This window comes from Neomonachus schauinslandi, chromosome 14 (genome assembly GCF_002201575.2).
Source record: "Neomonachus schauinslandi chromosome 14, ASM220157v2, whole genome shotgun sequence".
Taxonomy (NCBI): domain Eukaryota; kingdom Metazoa; phylum Chordata; class Mammalia; order Carnivora; family Phocidae; genus Neomonachus; species Neomonachus schauinslandi.
Genome location: NC_058416.1, coordinates 84,150,042 through 84,177,781, shown reverse-complemented (window position 1 = coordinate 84,177,781; position 27,740 = coordinate 84,150,042). Strand labels below are relative to the sequence as shown.

At 42.3% G+C, this 27,740-nt stretch overlaps 1 protein-coding gene across 2 annotated transcripts in view; it reads left to right on the top strand.

Annotated features, from left to right (window-relative positions):
• The first annotated feature begins 3,648 nt into the window (after positions 1 to 3,648).
• TCTN1 (tectonic family member 1) overlaps positions 3,649 to 27,740 on the top strand; it is a 29,296-nt gene continuing 5,204 nt past the window's right edge. Inside the window, exons 1-10 of one of the 2 annotated variants that reach the window (XM_021698696.2) lie at positions 3,649 to 3,945; positions 8,122 to 8,242; positions 14,099 to 14,229; positions 15,757 to 15,908; positions 18,223 to 18,310; positions 19,846 to 19,955; positions 21,451 to 21,477; positions 25,843 to 25,977; positions 26,502 to 26,627; positions 27,250 to 27,335. In XM_021698696.2, coding sequence (XP_021554371.1) covers positions 3,726 to 3,945; positions 8,122 to 8,242; positions 14,099 to 14,229; positions 15,757 to 15,908; positions 18,223 to 18,310; positions 19,846 to 19,955; positions 21,451 to 21,477; positions 25,843 to 25,977; positions 26,502 to 26,627; positions 27,250 to 27,335 — 1,196 coding nt within the window. In that variant the 5' untranslated portion in view covers positions 3,649 to 3,725. Of the gene's footprint in view, positions 3,946 to 8,121; positions 8,243 to 14,098; positions 14,230 to 15,756; positions 15,909 to 18,222; positions 18,311 to 19,845; positions 19,956 to 21,450; positions 21,478 to 25,842; positions 25,978 to 26,501; positions 26,628 to 27,249; positions 27,336 to 27,740 lie in introns of those variants that run through there. The other variant, XM_021698693.2, reaches the window with a different exon arrangement.

Below are 27,740 nucleotides of genomic sequence, written 5' to 3'. Positions count from 1 at the left end.
CAATGATATTATAATAGTGTTATATGGTGACAGATGGTAGCTACACTTGTGGGGAGCGTAGCAACATATATAAACTTAACGAAACACTACGTTGTACACCAGAAACTAATGTAACATTAGGTGTCAACTGCACAGATAAATTTTTAAAAAAAAAAAGAAATGTGTGAGCGTCTGGGTGGCTCACTTGGTTAAGTGACTGCCTTCGGCTCAGGTCATGATCCTGGAGTCCCAGGGTGGAGTCCTGCTTTGGGCTCCCTGCTGAGTGGGGAGTCTGCTTCTCCCTCTGACCCTTCCCCCTCTCATGTGCTCTCTCTCTCTCTCTCTCTCTCTCTGATTCTCTCTCTCTCAAATAAATAAATAAAATCTTAAAAAAAATAAAAAAGGAAATGTGATATATATATATATACACACAATGAAATATTATGCAGCCTTTAAAAAAAAAGGCCATTGGTTTTTCAGCCTCCTCATATCAGGCAGCTTCCAAATGCTGTAACCTGGATGAACCTCAAGGATAACCACTATGGTTCCACTTATATGAAGTATCTAAAGTAGTCAGAATCACAAAAACAGAAAATAGAGAGGTGGTCATGAAGGGCTGGGGGGAGGGGCAGGGAAATTAGTATTTAGTGGGTAGAGTTTCAGTGTTGTAAGACAAAAAAGTTCTAGAGATCTATTGCACAACAATGTGAAAACACTCAACACTACTGAACTGTATACTTAAAAATTATTATGATGGTAAGTTTAATGTCATGTGTTTTTTACACATTATTGTTATTATTATTAATAATAACAATATTATTGTTATTATTAATAATAATAAAAGGAACGGATTATTGACACAAACAACGTAAAAAAATCTCAAAGGCATTAGGCTAAGTGAAGAGCCAGTCTCAAATGGCTGCATACTGAATGATTCCATTGATGTGACATTCTGGAGAAGGGAAAATCTTAGGGACAGAATATAGATTACCGTCCTAAAGAGCTGGGCCAGTGGGAAGGGTTTGGGGATGGTAAAATTGTTCTATATCTTGATTGTGATTGTGGTTACATGGCTGTATGTGTTTGTTAAAACTCATAAAACTATACCAAAAAACCCCTGTACATCGATGCATGAGAAAAACCTGTACAGCAAAAACTACACAAAGAAATTTATACTGTATATAAATTATCCCTCATGAAACTGACTAAAAAGAAATATGGAGTAAATATGGCAAAATGTCAAATCTGGTCACAGTACAGTGTACAGTGGTATTTTCTGTAACTTTCATCATTTCCGTATGCAAATAATAAAGCCAAAAATGATTCTTAAAAACCCAACTAGTTTATTCGAACTGCAGTATGGTCCATTAATAGGATGCAGTTTTAAAGTTGTTTGGTAGACAAGGAATTCTTATTTCATTCTTGTGAGTGTATGTCTGTGACCATATTTATTACTTCATTTCCAGAAAAGGTCAAACTTGTAAATTTGGGAACTTCCAAGAATGTGAAGTCTGCTCAAATAGTCCTCCTGTCCCCATAGTGTTTCAGAACAAGAATAATGCCTGGTGGTTGACTGGGCACATGAAGAATGGGAGGCGGAGAGAAACTGAGGATTATTTTCTTCTGGGTGTTGATTTAGAAATCAGTTACTGGACTGCTCACTTCAACCAAAGTGGTAGAGTCAATCCTTTGTCCTCACACAGCCTTGATCTCCTTGTAGGGCTAAGCAATTCCTTTATAAAGCTTGATGGTTCTGCCTCCCTATCTGTAAAATATTTGGCTAAGTTGAATAAAGATAGGAAAAACTGGATACCTAATTTTAGACAGGTGAGAAACCAGTTCACCCCAAACCATACCAAAGACCAAGTCAGAGTGGTTAATGCTGCCTTAAAAAGTCAGCCTTAGCTATTTTTCCACCTAGCCACTCCTGTCTTTGGTTTTTCAGGCTCCTCATATCAGGCAGCTTCCAAATGCAGAATTCCAAAGAGCTGAATAGTCTTGATTCCTCCCAATGTTGGCACAGACTATAAGGAATTGAGAACACCAATAATCCTAGAGAAACAGATGGACATTTTTAATCACAAACATTTATGCACAACCCAAATGATGCAGTTTTGGATAAAATACAGAAATTGATCTTGGCCTTCCTTGTGTCCTTCCATCCTAATGAGGGAACCTGCCAAGGGCAGGGGAGAAGGAAGGGAGAAAGGATCCTCTAGGTTGAAAGATGAAAAAAGCCTGGCAGAAATGGGTCACCTGTGAAAGGAAAAGTCTCATTGTTCCCAAGATTTGCAAAATGGATCTGAGTTGATGGTAGCCCTCATTTCAACTTTGCAAGATGTCATAAAATTACCTTTGGGCAACCTACCAAGTATTTGAGATTGGACAAAAAGGGGTGGTGAGATGATTTCCCAAACCATAAAATGAAAATGTTATAGCCAAAGGACTCTTCATCAAAGTTTAATCCAGCAGCCTAAAATTTCAAAATAGAAAACAAGACAAAGTGATTCACAGATATTAAGGAATAGAAAAGAAAGTAGTACCTGGAAGTAAAGAGAAGGTTTAAAAAAACAATAGGTCCTGAAATAAAGGTTAGGAAAATACAGTTTTGTTTTTTTAAAGGGAAGCATTACATTAGTTGTTAAAAATGGTCCAGAATATCAGTCAGATGTTAAAGCAATCCTTCCCAGGAAAAAAAAAAAAAAAAAAAAAAGGAAATATCTGTAGTACACCTTTGATACAATTATATTTTTCTACACTTTCTCTGGTATGCCAGAGAAAGGTGCTCAAGGTGACACTTTGATGATTTAACTTTGCTATATAAATTTAATAAACTAGGTACATGTACTATTTTGGCATTTTTTCCTGAATTGGTAAATGTGTTTCTTGAGTAAATACCATGACATTTTAATTTGACATTTACTTCTGAATTGTAAGGAAATTAAGTGTCAACGATATAGCCAACATCCCTGGGCTGGTCTGGGGTATCCTTATAAATAAGCCAGTTTAGACTGGAGGGGCTTTCCTAAGTAGGTCTTGTGGTCTCCATGTCATTTTGTAGAGTTATATACAGATTCCTTTTTCATTTAAAACTTACACATCATTCTACTTAATTTTTGTCAAGTTTTTTTTGTTCGTAAAAAAGTGAAGTGTTCATTTGTCCCCCTTATTACAACAGGATGACTAGAAGTTATCTGGCAACCTCCTTAGATCCAGCTATCTAAAACAAAAAAGACAAAGCTGGTGTTGACAGGGTGTGTGACAGAGAAAATTCAAGGACGATGAAGTGGTCTCTGTGCTACTAGCTGTGGGAGAGAGGATCCCAAATTTTCGTCCCCTCAGTGGTTACATCAGGACCTTTGTTAAAAATATTGATTCCTGGACACTGCCCTAGATTTACTGAGTCTGAATTCCGGGTCACAACTTGGAAATATGCATTTTTTAAACAAGCGCCTTCGTCCGCTTGGAAACCACCGCGGGAATTCGGAAGTCCTTCGCCCCCACTAGCTTCACACAGCCCTGCGTCAGCGTCCCTCGTCCCGCCCCCGTCACCGCCCCCGTCACCGCCCCCGTCACCGCCCCCGTCACCGCCCCCACCGTGGCCGGCCTTGCCCAGGCCCCGCCCTCCGCCCCCGCGGTCTCGTGCGGCCTCGCGGGACTCTTCCCGTAATGCCCCGCGCCGAGCCGCCGCGGTTGCCAGGCAACGCACGATCCTTGCCGCCGGTCGCGTTGAGTTCCGCTCGGCCATGGGGCCGCAGCGCCTCCCGCCGCTCCTGCTTATGCTCCTGGATTGCTGGGCCTCCGTGAGCGCCCAGACCAGGGCAACTCCGCCTGTGACGACGGAAGGCCTCAACTCTACGCAGGCAGCCGGGACGACTCTCCGACCCGCCTTGTCTCCTAGGCCCCCTGGAACCCCCAAGGCCCCCGTGCCCTCCACTGGCCCCAGGCCCACCCCGGTCACGGACGGTGGGTACCAAGTAGCAGTTCCTGGGGATCCAGAGTGATCCAACTTGGAGCGGGTAGCCCGGGTGAGGCTGTCATCATGATAGTAAACGTTTATTGAACACTTACTGTGTGCAGGCATTGCTGAGTATTTCATAGGTGTTGATTGTCTCAGCAACCGGTAAGGTAGACCTCCTTGTCCCTCTCAGACAGAAGAGAAAACCGAGGCTCAGAGAGCGTAGGTGGGACAGTATAAAGTCTTTGAAATAACTTGCAGTGGTCCTGGACAACATTAACGCTAAAGGTAATAATGAACGAGTCGCTGCACCTTTGCCACCAGCGATGAAATTATGTAAATCCAAAGTTTCTGGGCAGTTGTGGAAATTGAATGCATAGGATGTGTTGAACTTTTCATTTAGCAAAAAGAAACGCCAGAAGTCTAGTTTACATAAATATGACTAGGCCCTTGTCTGTGGACTTGAATTATGAAACCCCAGAATTCCTCCTGTGTTGGAGGTGGGAAACAACGGGGTGAGGGGTTATGTCCACTTCTTAGGATTCATCATTAGGGATAATTAACATAGTTCTCAGAAAGTGGTCTAATTCTGGAGTTAGATTAGTGAATATTTTATAATCTGATTTGATATGGATGAGTTAAAGGGATGGATGTGACCCTGAGATGGCTGTGCCCTGAGTGCAAAATTTTGTGAATGTGCATTTTTCTGGGTGAGGGTTCTTAGCAGTTTCTCAAGGGGTTTGTGATCTCAAAAAAAACCCAAAAAACACAAAACACAAAACCCTTTAAGTCCTCTGACTGTAACCCCAATATGTATGCAGTTTTTTGGTTTTTTGTTTTTTTTTTTTTTTCCCTTCGTAAGAGAAGAAGACCTTGAGTAAAGCTCAGTATTAGTAAATAGAAAACTCATCCTTGGGTGATATCTTGTACTCTAGGACTTCAGTTCCTGAATCATCATTTCTCCAAAGGGCCTCCTTTATAAATTAGTAAGGAATATGCATAAGTAAAAGTATAAATGAGTAAGGAAAAGTACAGAGAAATACATTCTCTATTTCAGTATATAATAAAGCTTTTTTTTAATAAAGCTTTTTTTAAAAATTTTTTTTTTTTAAGATTTTATTTATTTGTGAGAGAGAATGAGAGACAGAGAACATGAGAGGGAGGAGGGTCAGAGGGAGAAGCAGGCTCCCCGCTGAGCAGGGAGCCCGAGTGGGACTCGATCCCAGGACTCCAGGATCATGACCTGAGCCGAAGGCAGTCGCTTAACCAACTGAGCCACCCAGGCGCCCAATAAAGCTTTTTTTTAAAATAAAGCTTTTATAGCGAAACTGTTGATTTAATGAATTAGTTGAGGTAAATAAGTGATAAATGGGGACAGACTACAGCATAGTATTCAATATCCTAAAATTCTCTAAGGTTTTTGGACTGGGTTGTCTTTTATCCATCTAAGTATTCCATCTGTTTATGTGATTTCTCCCCCAAATGAAGCTATTCTTGGACCATCATTATTAGGGCATGTGTTCAGGGCTGTTTTTCCAGCATGGGGGGATGAATTTGCACTTCATCTTTTTAAAGGGCCCTGCTTTAGGCCGGTGAAAGTAATGATAAAAGATGACAGCTGGGATTTATTCACTGCTTACTGTGTAGCAGGCTCTGTGCTAAGCTTTTTGTCTGTAATGTATCTCAGTTAATCCCCTATGATGTGGGTTATCCCCATTTTTCAGGTAGGTGAATTATTTGCCTGATTTTAGGTCACACCCCTGGCAGGTGTTGGAGCAGGGGCTGACTCTTGAGTGGAGAACTGGACACCATGTGCAGGATGGGTTACAGGTGGGAAGAGAGAAGTAACTTTCATCTTGATCTGAGCTCTGTTCCTTAGCATCTTGCTCTAGAGCCAGGCATGTTGATGTTAAGAGGTGTAGAAGAACAGCTGAGAGCTACTCAGACCTTGGGAGTGCTCAGCAGATACTTGTTGGCTGATTAAGTACACTCACATCCTGGATAGAGACCTCCCCCCACCCCAGTGGAGTTATTAAACACTATTGCTTTGTCCTTACTAGTCTTATAGCTACTTATAAGGGTTTTGAGTTCTGAAAAAAATCAAGATTGTGATTTTAAACACATAAGGCAGGGAGCCTAAACACTATTTTTTATATTAACATGTTCGAATTGCATTTTCATTTTACTAAGCACATGGAAGAGTGCTTGGTGAGAGGGAAGTATGTTAGCTTACGGGAGAAGACTCCCGTGTCTCAGATTAAGAAAGGATTGTGTATTGGCAAAACCTTCCTCTTATTCATACACTTCTTTCCAGAGTATGCTATTTTACCTTTTTTTGAGCTATATTTTTCTAAAGTTCATTTTTGTTGTGAACTAGTTCATACATGCAAATCGGAATGTTGTATGGAATCTCTGCCACCATTTGCTTTAGATCCTTGTTTGTTTTGCATGAGATTTTTTTTGAAAAAGGAAACATTATAGGCAAGACAAGTGTGATCTTATTTTCCCCTTCCCAGCAATAATTACTGCCATGAATTCAGTGTTTATCGTTCTTACGCTCTGCCATCTTTATTTTTAATTTTTTTAAAGATTTTATTTGAGAGAGCGAGAATGAGAGGGAGAGAGAGAGAGAGCACACGAGAGGGGGAAGGGTCAGAGGGAGAAGCAGACTTCCTGCTGAGCAGGGAGCCTGATGTGGGACTCGATCCCGGAACTCCAGGATCATGACCTGAGCTGAAGGCAGTCGCTTAACCAACTGAGCCACCCAGGCGCCCCTGCTCTGCCATCTTTAAAAGGGTTTTTTTTCCTCCCCTGGTTGACAAATAAAATAGGGAATTTAAAGTCCAGAGAGTCGTCATGATTAAAAATTAAATGTTGTGGGGGTACCTGGGTGGTTCAGTCAAGGTTCCAACTCTTGGTTTGGGCTCAGGTCATGATCTCAGGGTTGTGGGATTGAGCCCCTCAGGGGACTCCTCGCTGAGTATGGAGTCTGCTTAAGATTCTCTCTAGCCCTCAGCCCCTTCCTCCCCGCCCCTCCTCACGTGCTCTCTTTCTAAAAAAAGAAAAATCAAATGTTGCAAAGTGGGGAGATTTCTCTTCCCGTCATGCTTTATTGTCTAAATTAACAAAGATAGGGCGCCTGCATGGCTCAGTCGGTTAAGTGTCTGCCTTTGGCTCAGGTCATGGTCCCGGAGTCCTAGGATCAAGCCTCACAGGAAGTCTCCTTCTCCTTCTGCCCTTCACCTCGCTTGTGCTCTCTCTCTCTCTCAAATAAATAAATAAAATCTTTAAAAAAAAATAAATTACCAAAGATATTTCCAGAACCCCAAGTACAAAGCACCTGAGCCAGTTTGATTCTTGGTCAATGTGCATGTGGGCTCAGCTTCAAAGCCGCAGGTGACACCTGAAGAGAGAAACAAGTTGGAGAGCCCTGAGTCCTGGTGGACTTCCTTGGGCTATTCCTCTGAATCAGAGTCTCCAGAGGTGGAGCTTGGGAATCTGTACTATCACACCAGTGGTTCTTATGGTCCGGCAAGTGATTTAGCGTGCTGGTTAAATTATCAGCATCACCTGGAAAGTTTTTGAAAAACAGATGTCTGGGTTTCCTAGCTTACCAACTGGTGGTTCTAATGGGCAGAGAAGTGATTTAGCGTGCTGGTTCTTAAACCTGTTTTAATTAGCATCACCTGGATGTTTTTTTAAAAGATTTTATTTATTTGAGACAGAGAGAATGAGAGAGAGCACATGAGAGGGGGGAGGGTCAGAGGGAGAAGCAGACTCCCCGCCGAGCAGGGAGCCCGATGCGGGACTCGATCCAGGGACTCCAGGATCATGACCTGAGCCGAAGGCAGTCGCTCAACCAACTGAGCCACCCAGGCGCCCCACCTGGATGATTTTTAAAAACACAAATGCCTGGGTTTCATAGCTTACCAAATCAGAGTCCTTGTAGGTAGAGCACAAACAGAACTTTCCAAGTGAGTCAGATGATTAGCTACTTTGGGGAAACCTCAGATTGAGAAGCATTCAAACTGACTAATTTTCACTTCACAGATTGCCCTCAAAGTGCAATAGGAAAAATAAAATAGGCCTTTTGTATGAAATGGACTTTTGGTACTTTGCAGTGGCAGGGGGCAGTCACTCCTTGCTGATGGAGAAGTTCTGCATCCTACCTCTTGTTTCTGTAGTTGCTGCTCTGTGTGTCTGTGACCTGACTCCAGCACAGTGTGACGTCAACTGCTGTTGTGATCCTGATTGCAGCTCCATGGATTTCAGCGTTTTTTCTGCCTGTTCAGTTCCGATTGTCACGTAAGTTGGTGATGCATGCAGTTTTGATGAAATTGGACCAAGATTATAAAATCTGGGGACAGAAAGTGAAAAATTTTCCAGGCTGAAAAACCCAAAGCTGGGTTTCTTGAATTTTGCGTCAATTCAGAAGCCATGCCTTCCAAACCAATATGTAGAAGAGTATCTCTCCCTTATTTGCATACTGCCGGATAATAGTGGAGGCAAAAGACGAGAGAGTGTACTTTGTTAAGAGTATAAGGAAATCTTTGTATTCAGAGATTGAATTACATTTCACTCTGATTTGTAAACAGATAATGTGCACATTTTTGTATAAGTGAATTAGTCTCATGTATATAGCCTAGGGTGGAAAGTGCAGTTGAATTTTACAGCTTTTGTTGTGAACATAGTACTTGTAACAAAAAGTTAGACAGGAAAGCTTTGTTTATACTTTTCCGATATGTAAATCTACCAGGAATTCTCACAGTTCACATTGTATAGGAGGACAATGGAAAGTGATATTCCCAGTCGATTACAAGGTAAAGAAACAGTCTCTTCTGAATAATTGGTTTCTCGTAATTCAGACTTCAAAGGTCTTTGAAAAATACAGTACTTAAAAGAGGTTAATTTATTCAGGACGGGACCAATTATTCAGAGATAGCTAACTTAAATTTAGTCTTGTAGCAAATTGTAGCAATTGATACTTGACAGATTGAATGCTTTTTGGAAATACAGTGTGTTTTTCCCACGAAAAAATCTTTTCTTCTTTTTTAAGATTTTAATTTGAGAGTGAGTGCACACACAGCATAAGGTGGGAGGAGGGGCAGAGGCAGAGAGAGAATCTCAAGCAGACGCCATGCCAGCTGTTGGGCTCATCTCACAACCCATGAGATCATCACCTGAGCCGAAATCAAGCGTCAGACACTTGACCAACTGAGCCACCCAGGTGCCTCTCATGAGAAACTATATTACTGACCAATGGGAAATTGAATCTGCTTCTAATATTGTAAAAATGTTTGGAGAATGGTATGTTGTAGTCAGAATATTTTTCTGGGTATCTGGACTACAACATGGTTCAGTCTTTGTTAGAAATCATTCTGCTTTTCTGCCTTAATAAGTATCAAAAGCCTGAGAGTGAGATTTTGGCTCTATTCAAGATCATAATTTAGAATGTCATTTTTTCTTTTATTAGTCAACACTGAATTTTATTTTATTTTTTTTAAGATTTTATTTTAGTTGACAGAAAGGGAGAGCACAAGGAGGCAGAGCGGCAGGCCGAGGGAGAAGCAGGCTCTCCGAGGAGCAAGGAGCCCGATGCGGGGCTCGATCCCAGGGCCCTGGGATCATGACCTGAGCTGAAGGCAGACGCTTAACGACCGAGCCACCCAGGTGCCCCTTATTAGTCAACACTGAATTTTAGATATAGACTATTTAGAATGTGGGTCAGGAAGCTTTTTCTGTAAAAGGCCATATAGTAAATATTTTAAGCTTCAGAGGCCAGTGGTCTCTGTTGCAACTTCCTCACCTCTACCATTGATGAGCCAAAGCAGCCATGTAAATGAATGGGCATGACTATGTTTCAGTCAATCTTCATTCACAAAATTAGGTGTGGTTTGTGGACCCCTGGTATAGAAGTTAGAGCTGAATCCATAGTGCCCTCAGGAAAGGACCTCAGAATTTTTTTGAGTTAGTTTTGCTTATGACTTTTTCCTAAAAAAGAAGTGTAGAAATAAATCAAAATTGATAATCCCAATTAATTGATTATTCTCATTAGGTTCTAATTCATAAAAGGTTTGTTTACATCTGCTAAACTGTCAACAGCTAATCCTATCATCTAATGATTTGTAAATTTATTGTTAAGATTATTGGATTAATGTCTGTTTACCTCACTAGATGTAAACTTCACGAGAGCAAGGATAATATCCCTTACAGCAGTAGTGCTTAGCACAACTCCTGCCACATAGTTGGCCCTCATTAGAAGTGAGTTGAATCAGTGAATGAATTTCTCCCCTCCACCCCTAACCAACCCTCTAGTATTCTCTTGACTTCTCTACCATTGTTCTCTCAGGCAGACACCTAGGCCAGAACCTGGAGGCTACCCTGACTCTTGCCTCTCCTTTGCCTTCTCACATCTAGCCTTCTTTCACACCACACCTTATCTTTCACGAGCACCAGGGATGTAAGGTGAGCTGGATGTGGCCCTGCCCTCCAGGAGCTCATTGAGTAAGGGAGATAGAGGAGTGGGTGGCAGTTCTGCCCCAGCACTGAGACAGCTCAGAGGAGTAGCGTCTAACCTAGGCAGTTGGGCTAGGGAAGGCTTTCTAGAAAAGACAAACAGAGCTGGGTTCTGAAGGACAAGTGGGAATTGGCCAGCATGGAATCAGTGGAAGGCATTCTAGGTCAAGGGAGCTGCATGGCAGAGTCTTGGAGGTGAAGGAGTATGCTGTTGCTTTAACACTGAGCTGTAGCTAGGGCTGTAGCTGGGCTAGGGAAGGCTTTCTAGACAAGACAATCAGAGCTGGGTTCTGAAGGACAAGTGGGAATTGGCCAGCATGGAATCAGTGGAAGGCATTCTAGGTCAACGGAGCTGCATGGCAGAGTCTTGGAGGTGAAGGAGTATGCTGTTGCTTTAACACTGAGCTGTAGCTCAGTGTGGCTGGAGAAGGGGGCTGAGAAGAGTGTGCCACAATGACAGGGGTCTGATCTTGAGGGGCCTTGTGTGTATGCTGAGGGGTTTGGATTTTGTCCTGAATTCTGCAGGGTGCCAGGGAGTGAGGGGATTAGATTCCCATCTTTTTTTTTTAAAGATTTTATTTATTTATTATTTGAGAGAGAGAGAATGAAAGACAGAGAGCATGAGAGGGAGGAGGGTCAGAGGCAGAAGCAGACTCCCCGCTGAGAGGGAGCCTGATGCGGGACTCGATCCCGGGACTCCAGGATCATGACCTGAGCCGAAGGCAGTCGCTTAACCAACTGAGCCACCCAGGCGCCCCTAGATTCCCATCTTAAGCAGTTCTCTGGCAGCGTGGATGATGGGTCACAGGGGCTAAGCCTGGTGGCAGGGAGCTGAGTAAGAAACTGTTGCAGATACGGATGAATAGGCACCCTCCCCCCCCCACACTGAAGGTCATGACTAGAGAAATATGCAGAACTGATACTGATCCACCGTGCAGGATTTGAGAGTGGGCAGACTGGAAGGGGAAGAGTTAGGTGTCCCATTCTGCTGTGTTCCTTCATGCTAGCCCTTATGTCTGTGATTCCTACTCCCTCTATATAAGCTCACACCTCATCTTGTCACTCACTTGCTTAAAAAAGCCTTCAGAAGCTCTCATTACCTACAGACTCCTTAGCCTGGATTCAGATCCATCCCCAAACTGACAAATTCAGATCCTATTTCCTACTAACCCGCATCTTGAATCCTCCATGCAGCCTAACGTTGGTACTCAGAGTTTTCTAGACCACACCAGTACATTACCCATCCTTGGCCAATGCCATTCTTGCACTTGGATTAGCCATTCCTTCTTTGACTCCTACATATCCTTTAAGACCCAGTAGGCCTCATAAATTTTTTAGAGCTAGATGTTTTCTCATATATACTACTTATATTTTTTCAAAAATATTTTTTATGCCACAGTAATGACTGATATGCCATTAGAACTTTACAGAGTTTTTGGAAAAGTGGCCACTTATAAAATAAACAGCTTCCTTATACTTCAGCAATAACCATCAAAAAATATAATGGAAATGGATCCTATTCATAACACCCAATAGAAATGTCACATTAGAAAAAACTTAAGGGACACCTGGGTGGCTCCGTCGGTTAAGCTTCTGCCTTTAGGTCAGGTCATGATCATGATCTGACCTGGTCATGATCCCGGGGTCCTGGGATTGAGTCCCACATTGGCCTCATTGCTCAGCGGGGAGCCTGCTTCTCCCTCTGCCTGCCGCTCCCCCTGCTTGTTCTCTTTCTGACAAATAAATAAAATCTTAAAAAAACTGGGGTGCCTGGAGGGCTCAGTCGTTAAGCGTCTGCCTTCGGTTCGGGTCATCGTCCCAGTGTCCTGGGATCGAGCTCCGCATCGGGCTCTCTGCTCAGCGGGAAGCCTGGTTCTCCCTCTCCCACTCCCCCTGCTTGTGTTCCCTCTCTCACTGTCTCTCTCTGTCAAATAAATAAAATCTTTAAAAAAAAAAAAGAACTTAAATACTTAGAATTTATGTGAAGAAAACTTGAAATATAGTGAGAGACAGAACATTTGAATAAATGGAGAAACTTATGTGGTGGGATAGAAAGAATCATTATGTAAACATGTAAACTAACTTATAGAAACTTAATTTATAAGTTTAATTCCAGTCAGGTGGGAGAAGGATAATGCATCAAAATGATTCTGTATGACAAAAAACACCGTAAAATTGAAAGGCTGCAAACAGGAATAAAATATTTACAACTCGTGATACTCAAGGAGATTCTTAAAGATATGGATTCTCACAAACCATTGAGAAGATATTCTTTTTTTTTTTAAAGATTTTATTTATTTATTTGCGAGAGAGAGAATGAGAGACAGAGAGCATGAGAGGGAGAAGGGTCAGAGGGAGAAGCAGGCTCCCTGCCTAGCAGGGAGCCCGATGCGGGACTCGATCCCGGGACTCCAGGATCGTGACCTGAGCCGAAGGCAGTCGCTTAACCAACTGAGCCACCCAGGCGCCCTATTCTTTTTTTTTTTTAGAAGACAAACATTTTAATAAAAAATGGTCGGTAGATATGAAGAAGCACCTTACTGAAGAAGAGATACCAATGAGCAATAACCATATGGAAAAATGTTTAAGCTCCCTAGTAAATGAGAAAATTCAAATTAAAATGAGATAACAGATTTTTGCCCATGAAATTGGCAAAGGGTAGAAACTGGATAGTATCCTTGGCAGGAATACAGGGACCTAGGCACTCTTACTGTGGTGTTGGTGAGCATGCATCTTCCCTTTCTGGAGGGAGATCTGGCGGTATGTCTCAGAAGCCTTGAACAACACACCTACCTTTGATCCAGCAATTCCACTTCAGGGAACATAGCCCAAGAAAATAGCTGGAGACATTCATAAAGATGTATGTGCAAGGATGATGTTATAGCATTATATGTAATTGGGGAAAACTAGAAATAGCCCAAACCAACAGCAGAGAATTGGCTAAAAAAAATTGGAGAATCTTAATGAGTTGGTATACAATGAAGCCATTTCGTATAATATTGCAAAAACATGTTGATGACATGGGAAATATTGGGGCAATACATATTGAGAAAAGGCTTTAAAGCATTAGGTAGATTATGATCCCTTTTTTGATACATCTCTGTTTCCACACCATATCTGTATCAAATTGATTAGAGTTTGTCCAGTCTGGGATTGGTTGAAGTCTTAATTGTACCCTAACTTTTAAGCCCCCAAACTTCCAGATGACTTCACATTTTCTGATTCTCACAGTCCTTTTAGACCTCTTTATTCTCAAGACAAGGAATTTTGGATCCATTTTGGGTACTTAAAAACAATCTGAAGTTCTGCAAAATTTTATATGATTGATTGTGTCAGAGTTTATAGGGTTCATTTACATCAAAATTATACCCTGATCTTTATTCCATACTTGACAAGATTTCCTTAAAGGTTATTCTGCTTGTCTTAATATTTTCCCTGTTAGAGGAAAAAGTTTCAAATGCCAAACATTTTAACACTGAATAAACTAAATAAAAATGGATTCAGTTCTAACATCACGCTTTCATAAATATCTTCCATGTAGCTGTTAACATAGTACAGTGCAGGCATCTGACAGTTTTAAAATAATCTAGCTAAGATTGTGTGCATATGCCTTAAAATTTTGTACTATTATTTTTTAATTTTCAGGGGCGATAGTCACTTTTGTAGTCAAAAAGCAGCCATCTATTCATTGAATTTTACAGCAAATCCACCTCAAAGGGTATTTAAACTTGTCGACCGGATTAATCCATCTATATTCTGCATTCATATTACAAACTGTAAGTATTTGATGGTGATATGCTTTGAGAAGCACTGGAAAGTTTTTCTTTAAAAAGTTCTTTTATAGAGGGGCACCTGGGTGGCCCAGTCGGTTAAGTGTCTGCCTTTGGCTCGGGTCATAATCCTGGTGTCCTGGGATCAAGTCCTGCATCAGGCTCTCTGCTCAGCGGGGAGTCTGCTTCTCCCTCTCCCTCTGCCTGCCACTCTGCCTACTTGTGCTCTCTATCTCTCTGTCAAATAAATAAAATGTTTTAAAAAATAAAAAAAAGTTCTTTTATGGAAAAGTGTCTCATTCGGTTAGATTTAAAGCAATAATTTTATGGTTTGGCTAAGGTGCATCTTCTGAGGCTGTTTCACAGGCCACTGCAAGTAACTTTATAGACCTGTGGGCATGAGCATTTTCTTTAAAACTAATGTGCTTATGTAGTTGTTTTTTGAAATCTCATACTTTATTTCACTGGTGTTTATAATATGTAGACACACATAGGAATCTAGGTTTATTTAAGTTACGTGTGTGTGTATATAATTTTTTAAAAATTTCCTCATGGTTTAATGGTTGAAAATCAGGTTGAGCTTTGGTTTCAATTTCCTTTTTTCTCTTTTATTTTTACTAAGAATATTTGCATAAAAACAAGATCTTTATTTTTATCTGAGCATTTAGCTCAAATAGGTATCTAGATCCAAAGTACATGTAAGTTTAAAATGTTAAGATATCTAAGATCAGAGATATATTTATGGTTTTATCAATTAAGCTTCATCATCTTTTCAGAACATCTTTATATTTTGAATTTGTTCCCTTGCAGTTGAAAACTAGGCAAATGCTCTTTGATTTTTTGGGGGGGGGGGGGAAAGGAAGGGGGGGGGGCAGAAGGAGAGAGAGAGAATCTTAAGCAGGTTCCACACCCAGGATGGACACGGAGCTCAGTCTCACAATCCTGAGATCATGACCTGAGATGAAATCAAGAGTGGGACACTTAACCGACTGAGCCACCCAGAGCCACCCAGTGCTCTGGGATTTGTAATCTAAAGTAAGGACTGGTTAGTCATTGTCAAGTTCTATGACGTAACACCAGGCAAGTGAACATACCAGCCCATTTCCTCCTTCTCCCAAGATGTTCTATACACAGCCACATTATTCTCCTGGGCTTTGGTTTGGAGGTGGCTGTGTGAGGGTAGAAAAAAATCATTTGTCCCTGTGGCCGTCTTCAGAGAGCTTTGCCTTAGAGGTTAATGCAGCAGGCTTCTCAGTCCATGGGCTGGAAAAAGATTGGTTATTATTGGCTTCTGTTGTGCTGTTTGCCTGCAGGCTTAGAAACCATTACTTCCACACTGTTAGAACAGCAGGCCAAGTCTGGGGATCCTGTTTATTTAATAAGACTCAAGAAATTTTGGGTAAAGTAAATACGGAAAGAGACACTATTTTTTTCACATCAGCCTTAATGCTACTAAAAACTGTTTCCAAATATTATGTTATATAAATAATGTACATATTTATGCTGATTTAAAATACTTTTTCTAAAAAACAGATAAACCCGCGTTATCCTTTATTAATCCAGAAGTGCCTGATGAAAATAATTTTGATAAATTGATGAAAACATCTGATGGTTTTTCCTTGAGTTCAGAATCAGAGATTTCTTTCGAAACCCAGTTGGACATTCCAGCTACTGCTAAATATAAGGTGAGCCAAGAACTTGATTAAGTCCACCATCTTGTTGCAAATATCCCATCCTTGTAAGTTAATTTTTCAGTATCAAAACTGGCTTCCCGGAGACCGAATTCACATTATAGAGGGAAAAACTTAATGTTCATGCCTAGAAATCAAAGATCACAAAAATTAAAAATGAGTAGTTGAGTTGTAACATAGGGTTGAAAGTTGTTTATTCATTAGTAAGCCTGCTTTTGTCTCTGCAGAATTCTTTGTGCTTCTCTACCTCAAAAGACGCAGCAGAGTGCTTGAGTCATGCTGCTGGGGACACGGAGTGGATTGGTTGGGTGCCTGGTCCTCTTCTCAAATCTACATTTAGTTTTACAGGCTTTAGGAAGATGTGTGCTATTTTATATCTATTCATTAGTAAACCTTTAAATGCGATATACATTAACTTTGAATAAGCTTCCGATTTTTTGGAAGCATCTTTGAAGAGAAGTAAAAAAGCACCATGTGCTAATTCTAAAAGTTAAAAGTATAGAGGTACATAGGATGGAAAGGCCCCTGTGTCCACTAAAATGCACGTTGCAAATCACTGTTAACAGATTGGTTTATATTCCTGATTTTTAAATGCATCTATAAAAATATACATATAGTATTATACAGAAGTAGGGTTTATAGCTATCTACATTGTTCTGTAAGCTTCCTTTTTTACTCAGTGATAAATCTTAGGCATCTTCCCATATCAATATAAAAGTTACCATTTCTTGCAGAGCTTTCCAGACATTACTTCATAGGACCCTGAAAAGGATACATCATTGTCCTCATTTAACTGATAAGAAAAGCTTCTGTATAGGAAAGTAACTTGTCAGAGCTACTGTTGGAGCTACATTTTACTGATACAAAGTATCCCTTCTATGTATGTATTGGCTTTTATTATTGAGCCATTCCCCACTATTAACAGACATTTGTGTCCAGTTTTTCTATTATAAATAATCCACAATGAACATTCTTATAGATACTTATATCTTTGATTTAATTCTTAGATACCTTCCTATAACTGGATTAACTTAGTCAAAATGAAGGGAAATTTAAAATATCCGTATCAGATTGCCCTCTAGAAAGATTACAGGAGTTTAAACTCCCAGGTCCAGTGAAGGAGAGGGTTTGTTTCCCCATATCCTTGTTGGCACCAAAGCATTTGGATACTTTTAAATTCAAGAAAATTGGTTGTAAGCACAATGGGTGTAAATTTTGTTTTGAATATTGGGGAAAGGTTTCATGTAGTTTGATTTTGGGAAGGAAGGCCCATCAGTGTTATGATTTTAACGTGTGCTATATCTGTTATTTTAAATAACTATTGCTGGGGCACCTGGGTGGCTCAGATGGTTAAGCGTCTGCCTTTGGCTTGGGTCATGATCCCAGGGTCCTGGGATCAAGCCCCACATTGGGTTCCTGGCTCAGCGGGGAGCCTGCTTCTCCCTCTCCCTCTGCCTCTCTCCCTACTCATGCTCTCTCTGTCTCTCTGTATCTCTGTGTCTCAAATGAATAAATAAAATCTTTAAAAAAAAATAAATAATTATTGCTAGTAAAAAATAATTACCTTGGGGTACCTGGGTGGCTCAGTCAGTTGGGCATCTGCCTTCTGCTCAGGTCATGATCCTAGGGTCCTGGTATCGAGCCCCATGTCAGGCTCCCTGCTCAGTGGGGAGCGTGCTTCTCCCTCTCCCTCTGCAGTTCCCCCTGCTTGTGCTCTCCCTCTCTGTCAAATAAATAAAAATCTTAAAAAAAAAAAAAATTACCTCTCTCACCCCTGTTCCCAGCCACCCAGTTCCTGTCTGCAGAGGCAGACACTATGTCAGCTTCTTATATACCTTTCCAGAGGAATTCTGTAATAAAGCCTGCAGGGGCGCCTGGGTGGCCCAGTCGGTTAAGCATCCAACTCTTGATTTCAGCTCAGGTCATAAGATCAAGCCCTATGTAGGGTTCTGTACTCTGCCTGGGAGTCTGCTTGAGATTCTGTCTCCCTCTGCCCCTCTCCCTGCTTGCGTGCATGTGCTTGCACGCACATGCTTGCACACACACGCGCATGTGCGCGTGCTCTAAACGAATCTTTTAAAAAGCCTGCAAATAAAACGACATGCACATACACAGAAACACATACCCTTGAAAGAAAGGGGTGGGGCAGCTGGGTGTACGCTCCATGCAGGCAAAGACTGCATCTGTTTTTTGCTCATCACTGTGTTCCTGATGCTTGTAATGCTGCCTAGCACATGGTAGGTGTCCGGTATGTGTTGCATGAATGCTTTCTTAGCACCATAATAGCTATTGGCTGGTCTCTTTGCAGTATGGGGCTCGTCTGCAGACTTCAGATTCATTTTTGAGATTTCCCTCTCCCCTTATGTCATCTCTGTGCACTGATGATAACCCTGCAGGTAAGACTGTGGGTATTTTTCTTTCTGTCTATAAACAGTTTGCTCTTAGTTTAAATTCATAGTAGTCACAATTAAACAGGCTTCATAACTGGAAACAGTCTTAGAGTTGGAAGAGGCCTCAAAGGTTATGCAGGTCAGATTCCCAACCACATCTTTTCTGCCATATGCAGTCACTGCTTGAACACTTGTAGTGATGGGGAATTCACTACCTGAAACCAGCCTGCTCAGTTGTTTAACCCTTCTAGTTTTTGGGAAGTTCTTTCTCCACTGGAGCTAACGTGTGTCAATAACTAATATTTATTAAGCAGTTACCGTGTGCTTGCATATGTTTTTCCATTTGATTGTCACAATAATCCCTGAAGGTCGGGTTATTCATTTTTTAGATGTGGAAACTGAGAAACATTCAGTCTTTTGCTCAGGCTCACTCAGGCAGTGGTGGAGCAGGGATGCAGCCTACATAGCCACCTCCCGCGGGACCTGCTTCTTTCAGGAGCATCACAGAGTCTGTGGAGTAACTGTCTTGGCAGTGGGAGGCAGCAGGCGTGGTTCTCCGATCCTTAAGGCGGCACCACTGTGAAGAAACTAGCTAAGGAGTGTATGGTGGCATGTGGCCTAATGAAACATCATTTCATATAGGAACGAAAGGGGATTCTGTTGAAAAGACACTCAACCCTGCTCACAATAGGAACAGTGTAAATTAAAACCAAACTGAGATACCATTTCCATGTAATGGATTGGCAAAGCTTAGGAACTTGAAGGCTCTGGAGAAGTAGGCCCTCATCTACATTGTTGGCGGGACTACAAATTGGTACAACCTCTGTGAAGAGCAGTTTAGCAATATGTGTCAGAATTGCAAATGAATATGCCCTTTGACCCACTCTTCTGCTTCTAGGAGTTGGTCCTACAGAATCTGGCCCGCTTGCAAAATAGATTGCAGCATTGTTTGTGATGGCAAAGCCAGAGACAACTTAAGTGTCTGTTAATGTGAACTTGGTGAATAAATTATGACATATCCATGATAGAATACTAATTATCCCTAAAAAAAAAAAAAGGAGGAGGAGGAAGCTCATCATGTTCTAAGATAGCCTGAACTCCAAGATACATTGTTTAGTAAAAAAAGCGAAGGGTAGAATATATAGCATGTGTTTGTTTCTAAAAGGGGAAAGAAATACTAAAAATATATGTACACACATGCTTTTATTTGCATAGAATATTTCAGAAAGATACACAACAAACTTGATGCTGGTTGTCTCTGGGGACAAGTAGTTGTCTCTGGTGGTGTCTGGGGATGGGTGAGGGCGGACAAGCATTGGAAGAACACTCTCTCAGTATCTTTTTGTGCCTTTTGAATTTTGAATTGAGTGTATTACGTATTAAAAATATAATTTTAAGTCCTTTTTTAAGCATGTTGTATATCTGTGTTATAATTTATTTTATGGTTTTACTTAGACTACAGTTTTTTAGTTACCATTGGACAGTTAAAAAATTTCTTCTGTCTCATTTTTTTTTTTCCTTGGGAATGTTATGATTTCCAGCATTTCTGGTGAACCAAGCTGTTAAGTGCACCAGAAGGATAAATTTGGAACAGTGTGAAGAAATTGAAGCCCTGGGCATGGCTTATTACAGCAGCCCTAAAATTTTGAGGGTAAGAATTATTTTGAAGTGAATCTTCTTCGTCAGATTTGTTTTCTGTTCTTTGCACCCTTTTGAAGTATGACAAGTATAGAATAATTTCAGTACATGATTGACAACTCAAGTTTAAATTTTTCTTCTCTAGTTCTTTGGTATACTGATACCAAAGATAGAGAAATAATCACTTAAAATAATTATTTTTATATAGTTCATATTTTGCTTTTATTCATTGTTTTGTTTTTTGGCTTTCATTTTGATGGTAACCAATCATGTCTTTCTCCTGAATTAAAAAAAGACTTGATTTAATAACTGAAAACTTTAGAAATTATAAAAACATCTTAATGTCTGTGACAGAAATGATCACATTAGCACCAAAAAGATACCTCTTTGAGAGACAGGCCAGAAAAGAATAGAAAATCCACTTTCTGGTTGGCAGATGAAGTCAGCAGGAAGGAACAGGCAGGAAATAGGATTGCTGGTGAAGGAGAAGAGGTCACGGGAGGTCACGGCAGTATAGAGGCCCCTTCTTTCTGATTGTAGTGACTGAAGCCTGAAGAGATAAGAGAGGCCACTGGCCCATTTGGGAGATGGCATGGAGGGTTGCAAGAGGTGAAGATTTTTTTCAATGATGAAAAAACCATATGATTACTGGGAACCCTCACCTCCTGATTTCCTTATTTTGGGGGGGAACAGGAAAGGAGTAGGGTGGTCCATGACATCGTTATTCATCCAGACTGCAGTCTTCAGAATCAGGTTGAAGATTTTCCTCTCCCTTCCAATTCCCTCTTCCCCTCTTCTTATAAATCAGCCACGTAGGCCTGTGAATTCTTCCAGTTGGCTGACTTCTCATGGTGGTCCTGGAAATAGCCTGTCAGGCGTGCAGCCACAGCTCTCTCAGCACTGGCCTCTCCAAGCATGTCTACTCAGCCCCCTCCCTGAAGCTCCCTTTGGCCCTGTAGGGTGTCCTGTGATGAGAAGTAAGGCTGGGGGAGTTGGGGATGGGAAGTGAAGGGAAGTCGAGGCCTTCGGAAGGAGTGCTCGGCTGTGTTGGGGAGGCAGGAGCTCACCATTGAGGGGTTTGGGCTAGAGGCAGGAAGAGCAGTTAGGCATTGGAAATTGCCCGGGCCAGCGATGGTGGCCTTCCAGTGTGGACAGGCGCAGGAGGGTGACCGGAAGGCTAGGAGCCACGTCTTCCCCACAGCGCTGTGTCACTGGTGACCATGTGGAAAGTACTGAACGATTACACTGAAGCAGGGAGACTTCCTGAGACCAGCTCCATGGGGCTGCTCTATTCTATTAAGCTTCCAGTCTGAAGGAAATGAATATAGGAAAGGAAATAATTATGACATAGATACGAAAATATGTAGGCGGCAAGTCTTAAGGAAATTCTGTTTTCCTCTTTATGAAGTCTTTAATAAGATAGTTATGCCCTTTAACCCATGGTCTGAAAAAGCAATACAAATGCTTTTCATTGTACTTAACAAAATTTGTTGTTTCTTTTTGTTTAGGTGCCTGGTTTAAGAACAAAGGCAGAGGTAAGAGTATTTCTTGATGGAAAGTAAAATAGTTTATAATGCGCGGTCTTATTTCTAAACCTTTTGAGATGAATACACTTAGGATTACAAGGATACCTTACTGCCAGTCACAACATTTGCCAAAAGGCAAGCACCAGTGAAATAGGGAAGCTCATAGTAGCAGCCGACCCTTTTGTAATTACCATAGACAATGGAATATGACTCAGCCGTCAGAAAGGATGAATACCCAACTTTTACATCAACGTGGGACTGGAGGAGATTATGCTGAGTGAAATAAGTCAGGCAGAGAAAGTCAATTATCATATGGTTTCACTTATTTCTGGAACATAAGGAATAGCATGGAGGACATTAGGAGAAGGGAAAAATGAAGGGGGGGAAATCAGAGGGAGAGATGAACCATGAGAGACTATGGACTCCGAGAAACAAACAGGTTTTTAGAGGGGAGAGGGGGTGGGGGGATGGGTTAGCCAGGTGATGGGTATTAAGGAGGGCACACTGCATGGAGCACTGGGTGTTATATGACAACAATGGATTGTGGATCACCACATCAAAAACTAATGATGTATGGTGAATAACATAACATAATAAAAAAAAGGGGGGGGGCAGATTTTCAAATTCCCTGTTTTCGAAGTTAGCACTTTTTTTCATATTTAAATGGCATAGCTGTGTTGAGAGACAATGGGTGTGATTGGCTTCTGTGCTTTCCCCAGCATCCCTTGAGATCTTCCTGGTCTCTTGTCCAGAGAGCTGGCTAGCTCCCAAGGCGCTATCTGTCCCGGGTAGCAGATAGAAACATCTTGCCCCGTGAATGTCCCCACCTGTGTAGGGGCGGGACACTCCAGTGTAGCTTCAGGGGTTGAGGTATGGGTGTAGGTTCTGTTGGCCCCGGCTCAGAGGTTCTGTCAGGCTGTGAGCAGGTGGCCAAGGTCTTTCTGTGGATATGTCAGAGCAAAGGAACATGGATCTACTACCCCTTATTTTTGGGTCTGTGAATACAGTCTCCAAGGAGGCCCAAGGCATTGACCTTGTCACAGTCTCCCAGAGCTCATGGGATTGGCTGGCTTTGGTTCAAAATTCAGCTTTGCCATTATTTTCTCCTGTGACATGTGCCTCACTCCCCCAGTTGTCCAGCAGATGGTGAGTGTCCGCCCCAGAGGCCGACGTGAAGTTCCAGTGGGAGGATGCACATGACGTGCTCCGTGCAGCATCTGGCGCCCCGGCAGCACTGGGGACAGTGCTCATGCTACCTACTGTACCTGATTTCATTAAGTCTCGAGACACAAACACGTATTTGAGGTAGATACTTGTAAGGAAATAGTCATGTGAATTTGGGCTTCACACTTCCGTGTGTGGGTCTGGATTTCCTCATCTGTGAAGGTGTTTTCAAACTTGTTTTAGTTGCAGAGTTTTTTCAAATGTGATCTCAAGCAGAACTCTCCCTAATGTGTAACTTGGATTGAATCCAAAGCCCGTGGTTGAAGCAGGGGTGGGGCCCAGAGCCCTCCACCTGCCCGGCCTTCCCGTCTCTCTCCTTTTTGGTTCTTCTGAGGAATCCTATGGCTCCCAGGAACCCAGTTTGAAAACCATATAATAGACTAGCTCTCAAATACCTCCAGCCTCTAAAAAGTGCTTTGATTCTACCATTCAAACTTGAACTGTCTGTGGGGGCGGCAACCCTCTCTGCCTTGTGCAGGCTAGATCTGCAGCGCTAGGGTAGGGCCTCGTAAGTGCTGGGCACTCAGTGGGTTACGTGTTAATTGAGTGAATGCCTAGGAGATTGGTGCAGTCAAGCAGGGAAGACCTGTTGTGAGGATGATGGGATGTTATGGAAAGGCACGTACGGTGTGCCGTCACTGTTCTAAGTCCCGTGCATGTTCGAGGTCCGTTGTCTCAGCAAGCCTAGGAGGTAGGTACTGTTGTTGTCACTCCCTGGCACATGAGTTACAGAGCAGTGAATTAGCTTGCTCAAGGCCACCCAGAGAGGCAGTGGCAGAGCTGGGACAGGAATCCCCAAAGACCTTACTCTTAACCATGACACTGGACGAGCTGTACTGTGTGCCAGACCCCGAGTTCCAAGCTTCACACACCGTTTTTCTTCGCACCCTGTGGCCATGCAGTCCGGAAGTGACGGACTGGGGCTTATAACTCAGATCTGTGTGATACCAGAGCTTGTGCTCTAACAGACAACATGTCAGCTCATATCAGAGATTTGCTTAAAGTATTTTTAAAAAGTAATTTCCAAGATTTGTTAGATGATGAATATAAAAATTGGATCCAGGGCGCCTGGGTGGCTCAGTTGGTTAAGCGACTGCCTTCGGCTCAGGTCATGATCCCGGAGTCCTGGGATCGAGCCCCGCATCGGGCTCCTGGCTCAGTGGGGAGCCTGCTTCTCCCTCTGACCCTCTCCCCTCTCCTGCTGTTTCTCTCTCTCTAATAAATAAAATCTTAAAAAAAAAAAAAAATGGATCCAGGTTCCTCATTCCCCAGCCTGTTAGGATTGCCTGGAATCAGTTCATACCTAGTGAACCGTCCGTGAAAGAAGTTATGGCTCTATAATTTCATTGTTAAGTATCCTTTAGTTCTTTGCCACAGGGTAGTGTGGAAATGGGATATGGCTGAATAGGACATTCAGGAAACCAGAGTAGCCCTACCATTTTCATTCTGTGACCATTCCAGTGGCTGTTGATAGACCAGAGCAGCTCTTTCCACCTACTCTCATCCATCCGTCTTTCCAAAGCTTGTCTAACCTGGACCCTTTGGTTTCTGCCAAGCACACCCCCACACCACCGGAACGGCTCTGTCAGAGGCTGGTCTGGAAGGGTGTGCATTTTCTTGGAACCCTGCATTATTGCTGAACCAGGGATCAGTAGGTTCAGATAAAGGAATCCAGGGTTGTCTTTTGAGGATGTAAACTGAAGAGCTCATGAGCTCATAGCAAGGGGCTCCCTCTGTAGCTCTTACACCGACCCATAGGGCTTGTTACGCGGAGGGTGTTGTGGCGATTGGTGTTGCCCTCCTGCCACTCTTGTCACATGACGGCTTGTCTTTGCCTCCGAACCATGGCACGTTCTTAGAGGTTTGACTTACACGGACAGTCACAGGTGTTCTTGGTCATGGGAGCATGGTACACAATTGAGGGCAAAGTTCAATATAAACAACTAGATACAAGGTAGATTCCTTCCTAAACAGTGGTTTCTAAGTGCTGACATTTAGTGCAAATGTCAGATTTGTTGCACAGTATGAAGAGGCCAATTCCCTAGAGGGTTGAGCCATTTAAAGGATTGCCTGCTGCTTGTCACTCTGCTGCCAGTGGCCATAAATGAAAGATGTCCTTTAATAGCATTGGGTTATTCAGGACTTCCTGCTTCTGCTTGAAAGACTTGTCTCTTGTTTTCTCTTCCCATGATCCCACCACCTAGTGTGTATGTGTAAGGGTGTGTGTAGAAGTTGTTCATGAATTGGGTCAAGCCTATGTTTTCAGGTCAATGGGGGGCGTGTCCTGGGACTGTGGAGCACGGACACACGTGTGTACAGAGCGAGTGCATGATCGGTAGGAGCTGTGCTGTGGAGGGGAGCGTATACACGTTGGGTGATACGATGGAGTTGTGAGTGTGTGTGAATGTTTGAGATATATTTCACATACCATAAAACTCACCATTTTTAAGTGTACAATTCAGTGGTTTGTAGTGTGTTCACAGGGTTGTGCAACCATCACCACTACCTAATTCCAGAACATTTTCATCACCCCAGAAGGAACGCCTGTGCTCATTAGCAGGCACTCCTCATTCTTCTCCAAACCTCTCAGCCTCTGGGCAACCACTAATCTACTTTCTGTCTCTGTGGATTTGCCTGTTCTAGACATTTCCTATAAATGGGATCATGTAATATGTGACCTTTTGCGTCTGGCTTCTTTCACTTAGCATGTTTTCAAGATTCATCTATGTGGTGGAATGAATCCGCGCTTTATTCCATTTTATGGATGAATAATATTCTTTTATATGGATATACTATATTTTATTTTTCCACTTATCAGTTGATGGACATTTGCATTGTTTTCAGTTTCTGGCTGTTATGAATGCTGCTGTGAACATTTGTGTACAAGTTTTTGTGTGAACGTAGGTTTTCAGAGAGAACCACTTTTAAAGTTGTGGTTATATTCTCTGGTATTTCCTATGTAAAGGCATGTACGTATAAATATCTGTATTTTTGCGAGTATACAATTAGAGTGTGCATATTGTTCTTTTGCGTGTTTTTCCCTGCTTGGCAGTGTATTTGCAGAGGTTTGTCTTCAGGTTCTCGTCACTGTGACTCATTCATCTCTGTTGGACAGTGTCCTTAGTGAGCCTGCTCTCCTTTGCTTTGCAGATCCCTATCACTGTTCAGTCCATCCTCATTCAGTCTCTGAATAAAACACTAACCCGACTGGAGGACTCGGTCGTATTGAACCAGACTCTTGTTGAGGCTGGGGATGTTAAAATCTGCACTAATGTCGTTCTTGAGGTAGGTACCCGATTTGGCTTGGAAAGCTGAGTCTGTGTGTGGCAGACTCAAGCTGCGTGGTCCTGAGGGGGTAATTGGATGCCCTCCAAAGGGGGTTCTGGCCTGTCCTGAGGTATTGGTGTTCTTGGCTTGCCCTCCTGCTTGCCGGTACACCGTGTCATTAGAGGATGCTTCCTTAAGTAAGGTCTCTGAAATAATTGCGTGTGATTTTTCTCCACAAACCTAGAGACTTTCACGAATATGTCAGAATTTGTTTTTTGTTGCTTTTAACACATTTCCTCTGCAGAGATTGATCACACTCTGTTCAAACCTGCTGATTTGGAATTCATATAACTAGGTACAGAGAGGCTCAAATGACCCTGTCAGCTGGGGGTGGTGCTGAGGCGTTACCTCCTGAAATCTGATGGGACAGGAGAGAAAAGCTTCTGTGAGTGGAGAACTGGGAGAGGATTTGCCTCCTCTGTGTATTTGGAGTTACTGATGTAGCGGGCACAGGTGTGTGTGGAGTGCCATTGTGTTTTCAGGTCAAGTACAGCCTCACATATACAGAGGCAGGGGAGATAGCGCAGGCTGGCCTTGCTCTCCTTCTGGGGACAGTGAGCGGGCCAGTGGTTCCACTCGAGCAGAAGTTTGAAATTCATTTCATTCAGGTAAGTTTGATCACTTTTGTACACGTATTTATTTATTTATTTTTTTATAGGATGATAATATGTATTTTTTAAAGAATCTTTTATTTATTTGAGAGAGAGAGAATGAGAGACAGATAGCAAGAGAGGGAAGAGGGTCAGAGGGAGAAGCAGACCCCCCGCTGAGCAGGGAGCCCGATGCGGGACTCGATCCCCGGACTCCAGGATCATGACCTGAGCCGAAGGCAGTCGCTTAACCAACTGAGCCACCCAGGCACCCTGTACATGTATTTAATTGCAAGTAAAAAAGTTATAACTTCTTAGTGAAAAAAAATCTGTTTAGAAGTCTTAACCATCTATCCACTTTTACTAAACAAAGGGCTTAATGTAGCATGTGTTTGTAACAAAATCAGGCAGAGTCCTTGTATCTTTTTCCTTTCCGGGAATAAGAGTCTCTTCCATGCGAGCTCATTCTTTTATAGAATGATGTACTCCTACACTCAGCAGATATATTTATAGTTTTCAGTAGGGGGAGAAATTCATTTGTTGGAAATCCCAGATTTTACTGTGAAAAGTGTTTTATTTTCACCCTATTTCCTTATTAAAATGAGAATTATTGGGGGGGCATTTCTGCATTGTCTTTCAGCAAAATACAAAGCCAATTCCTCTCAGTGGAAACCCTGGTTATGTTGTGGGGCTCCCATTAGCTGCTGGATTTCAGCCTCAGAAGGGATATCCTTTTTGGTTCTGTGGAGAAGGCTGATTTCCCTGTCCACGTGTGTGTTTATTGCTGAGGGTCCTGTCGGCTGGAGGTTCGTTTGGGCCAGGACTTCTCTGGGTGGCTCTGGTGGGTGGTGGGTCTGTTGCACAGCAGATGGGGCCGTGTGGACACTGGTGGTTGGGAGTGGAACAGCAGGGCCCAGGAAAATGTGGTTTATAATGAAAATCTTAGGACAGAAAAGTTGACAGACTTTTAGATATATTTAATTACATACTCAAGCAGAAACTCTTAAATTTAGTAATTTCGGAAAATTTGGAATGATTTTGGAGGAACAGTTTCTGAGGATTTTTCTTCTGAGAATCTACTGCTCAAGGAAAATAGAACTATTTTCTGCTCTGTCCTGGGAAATGACTGTC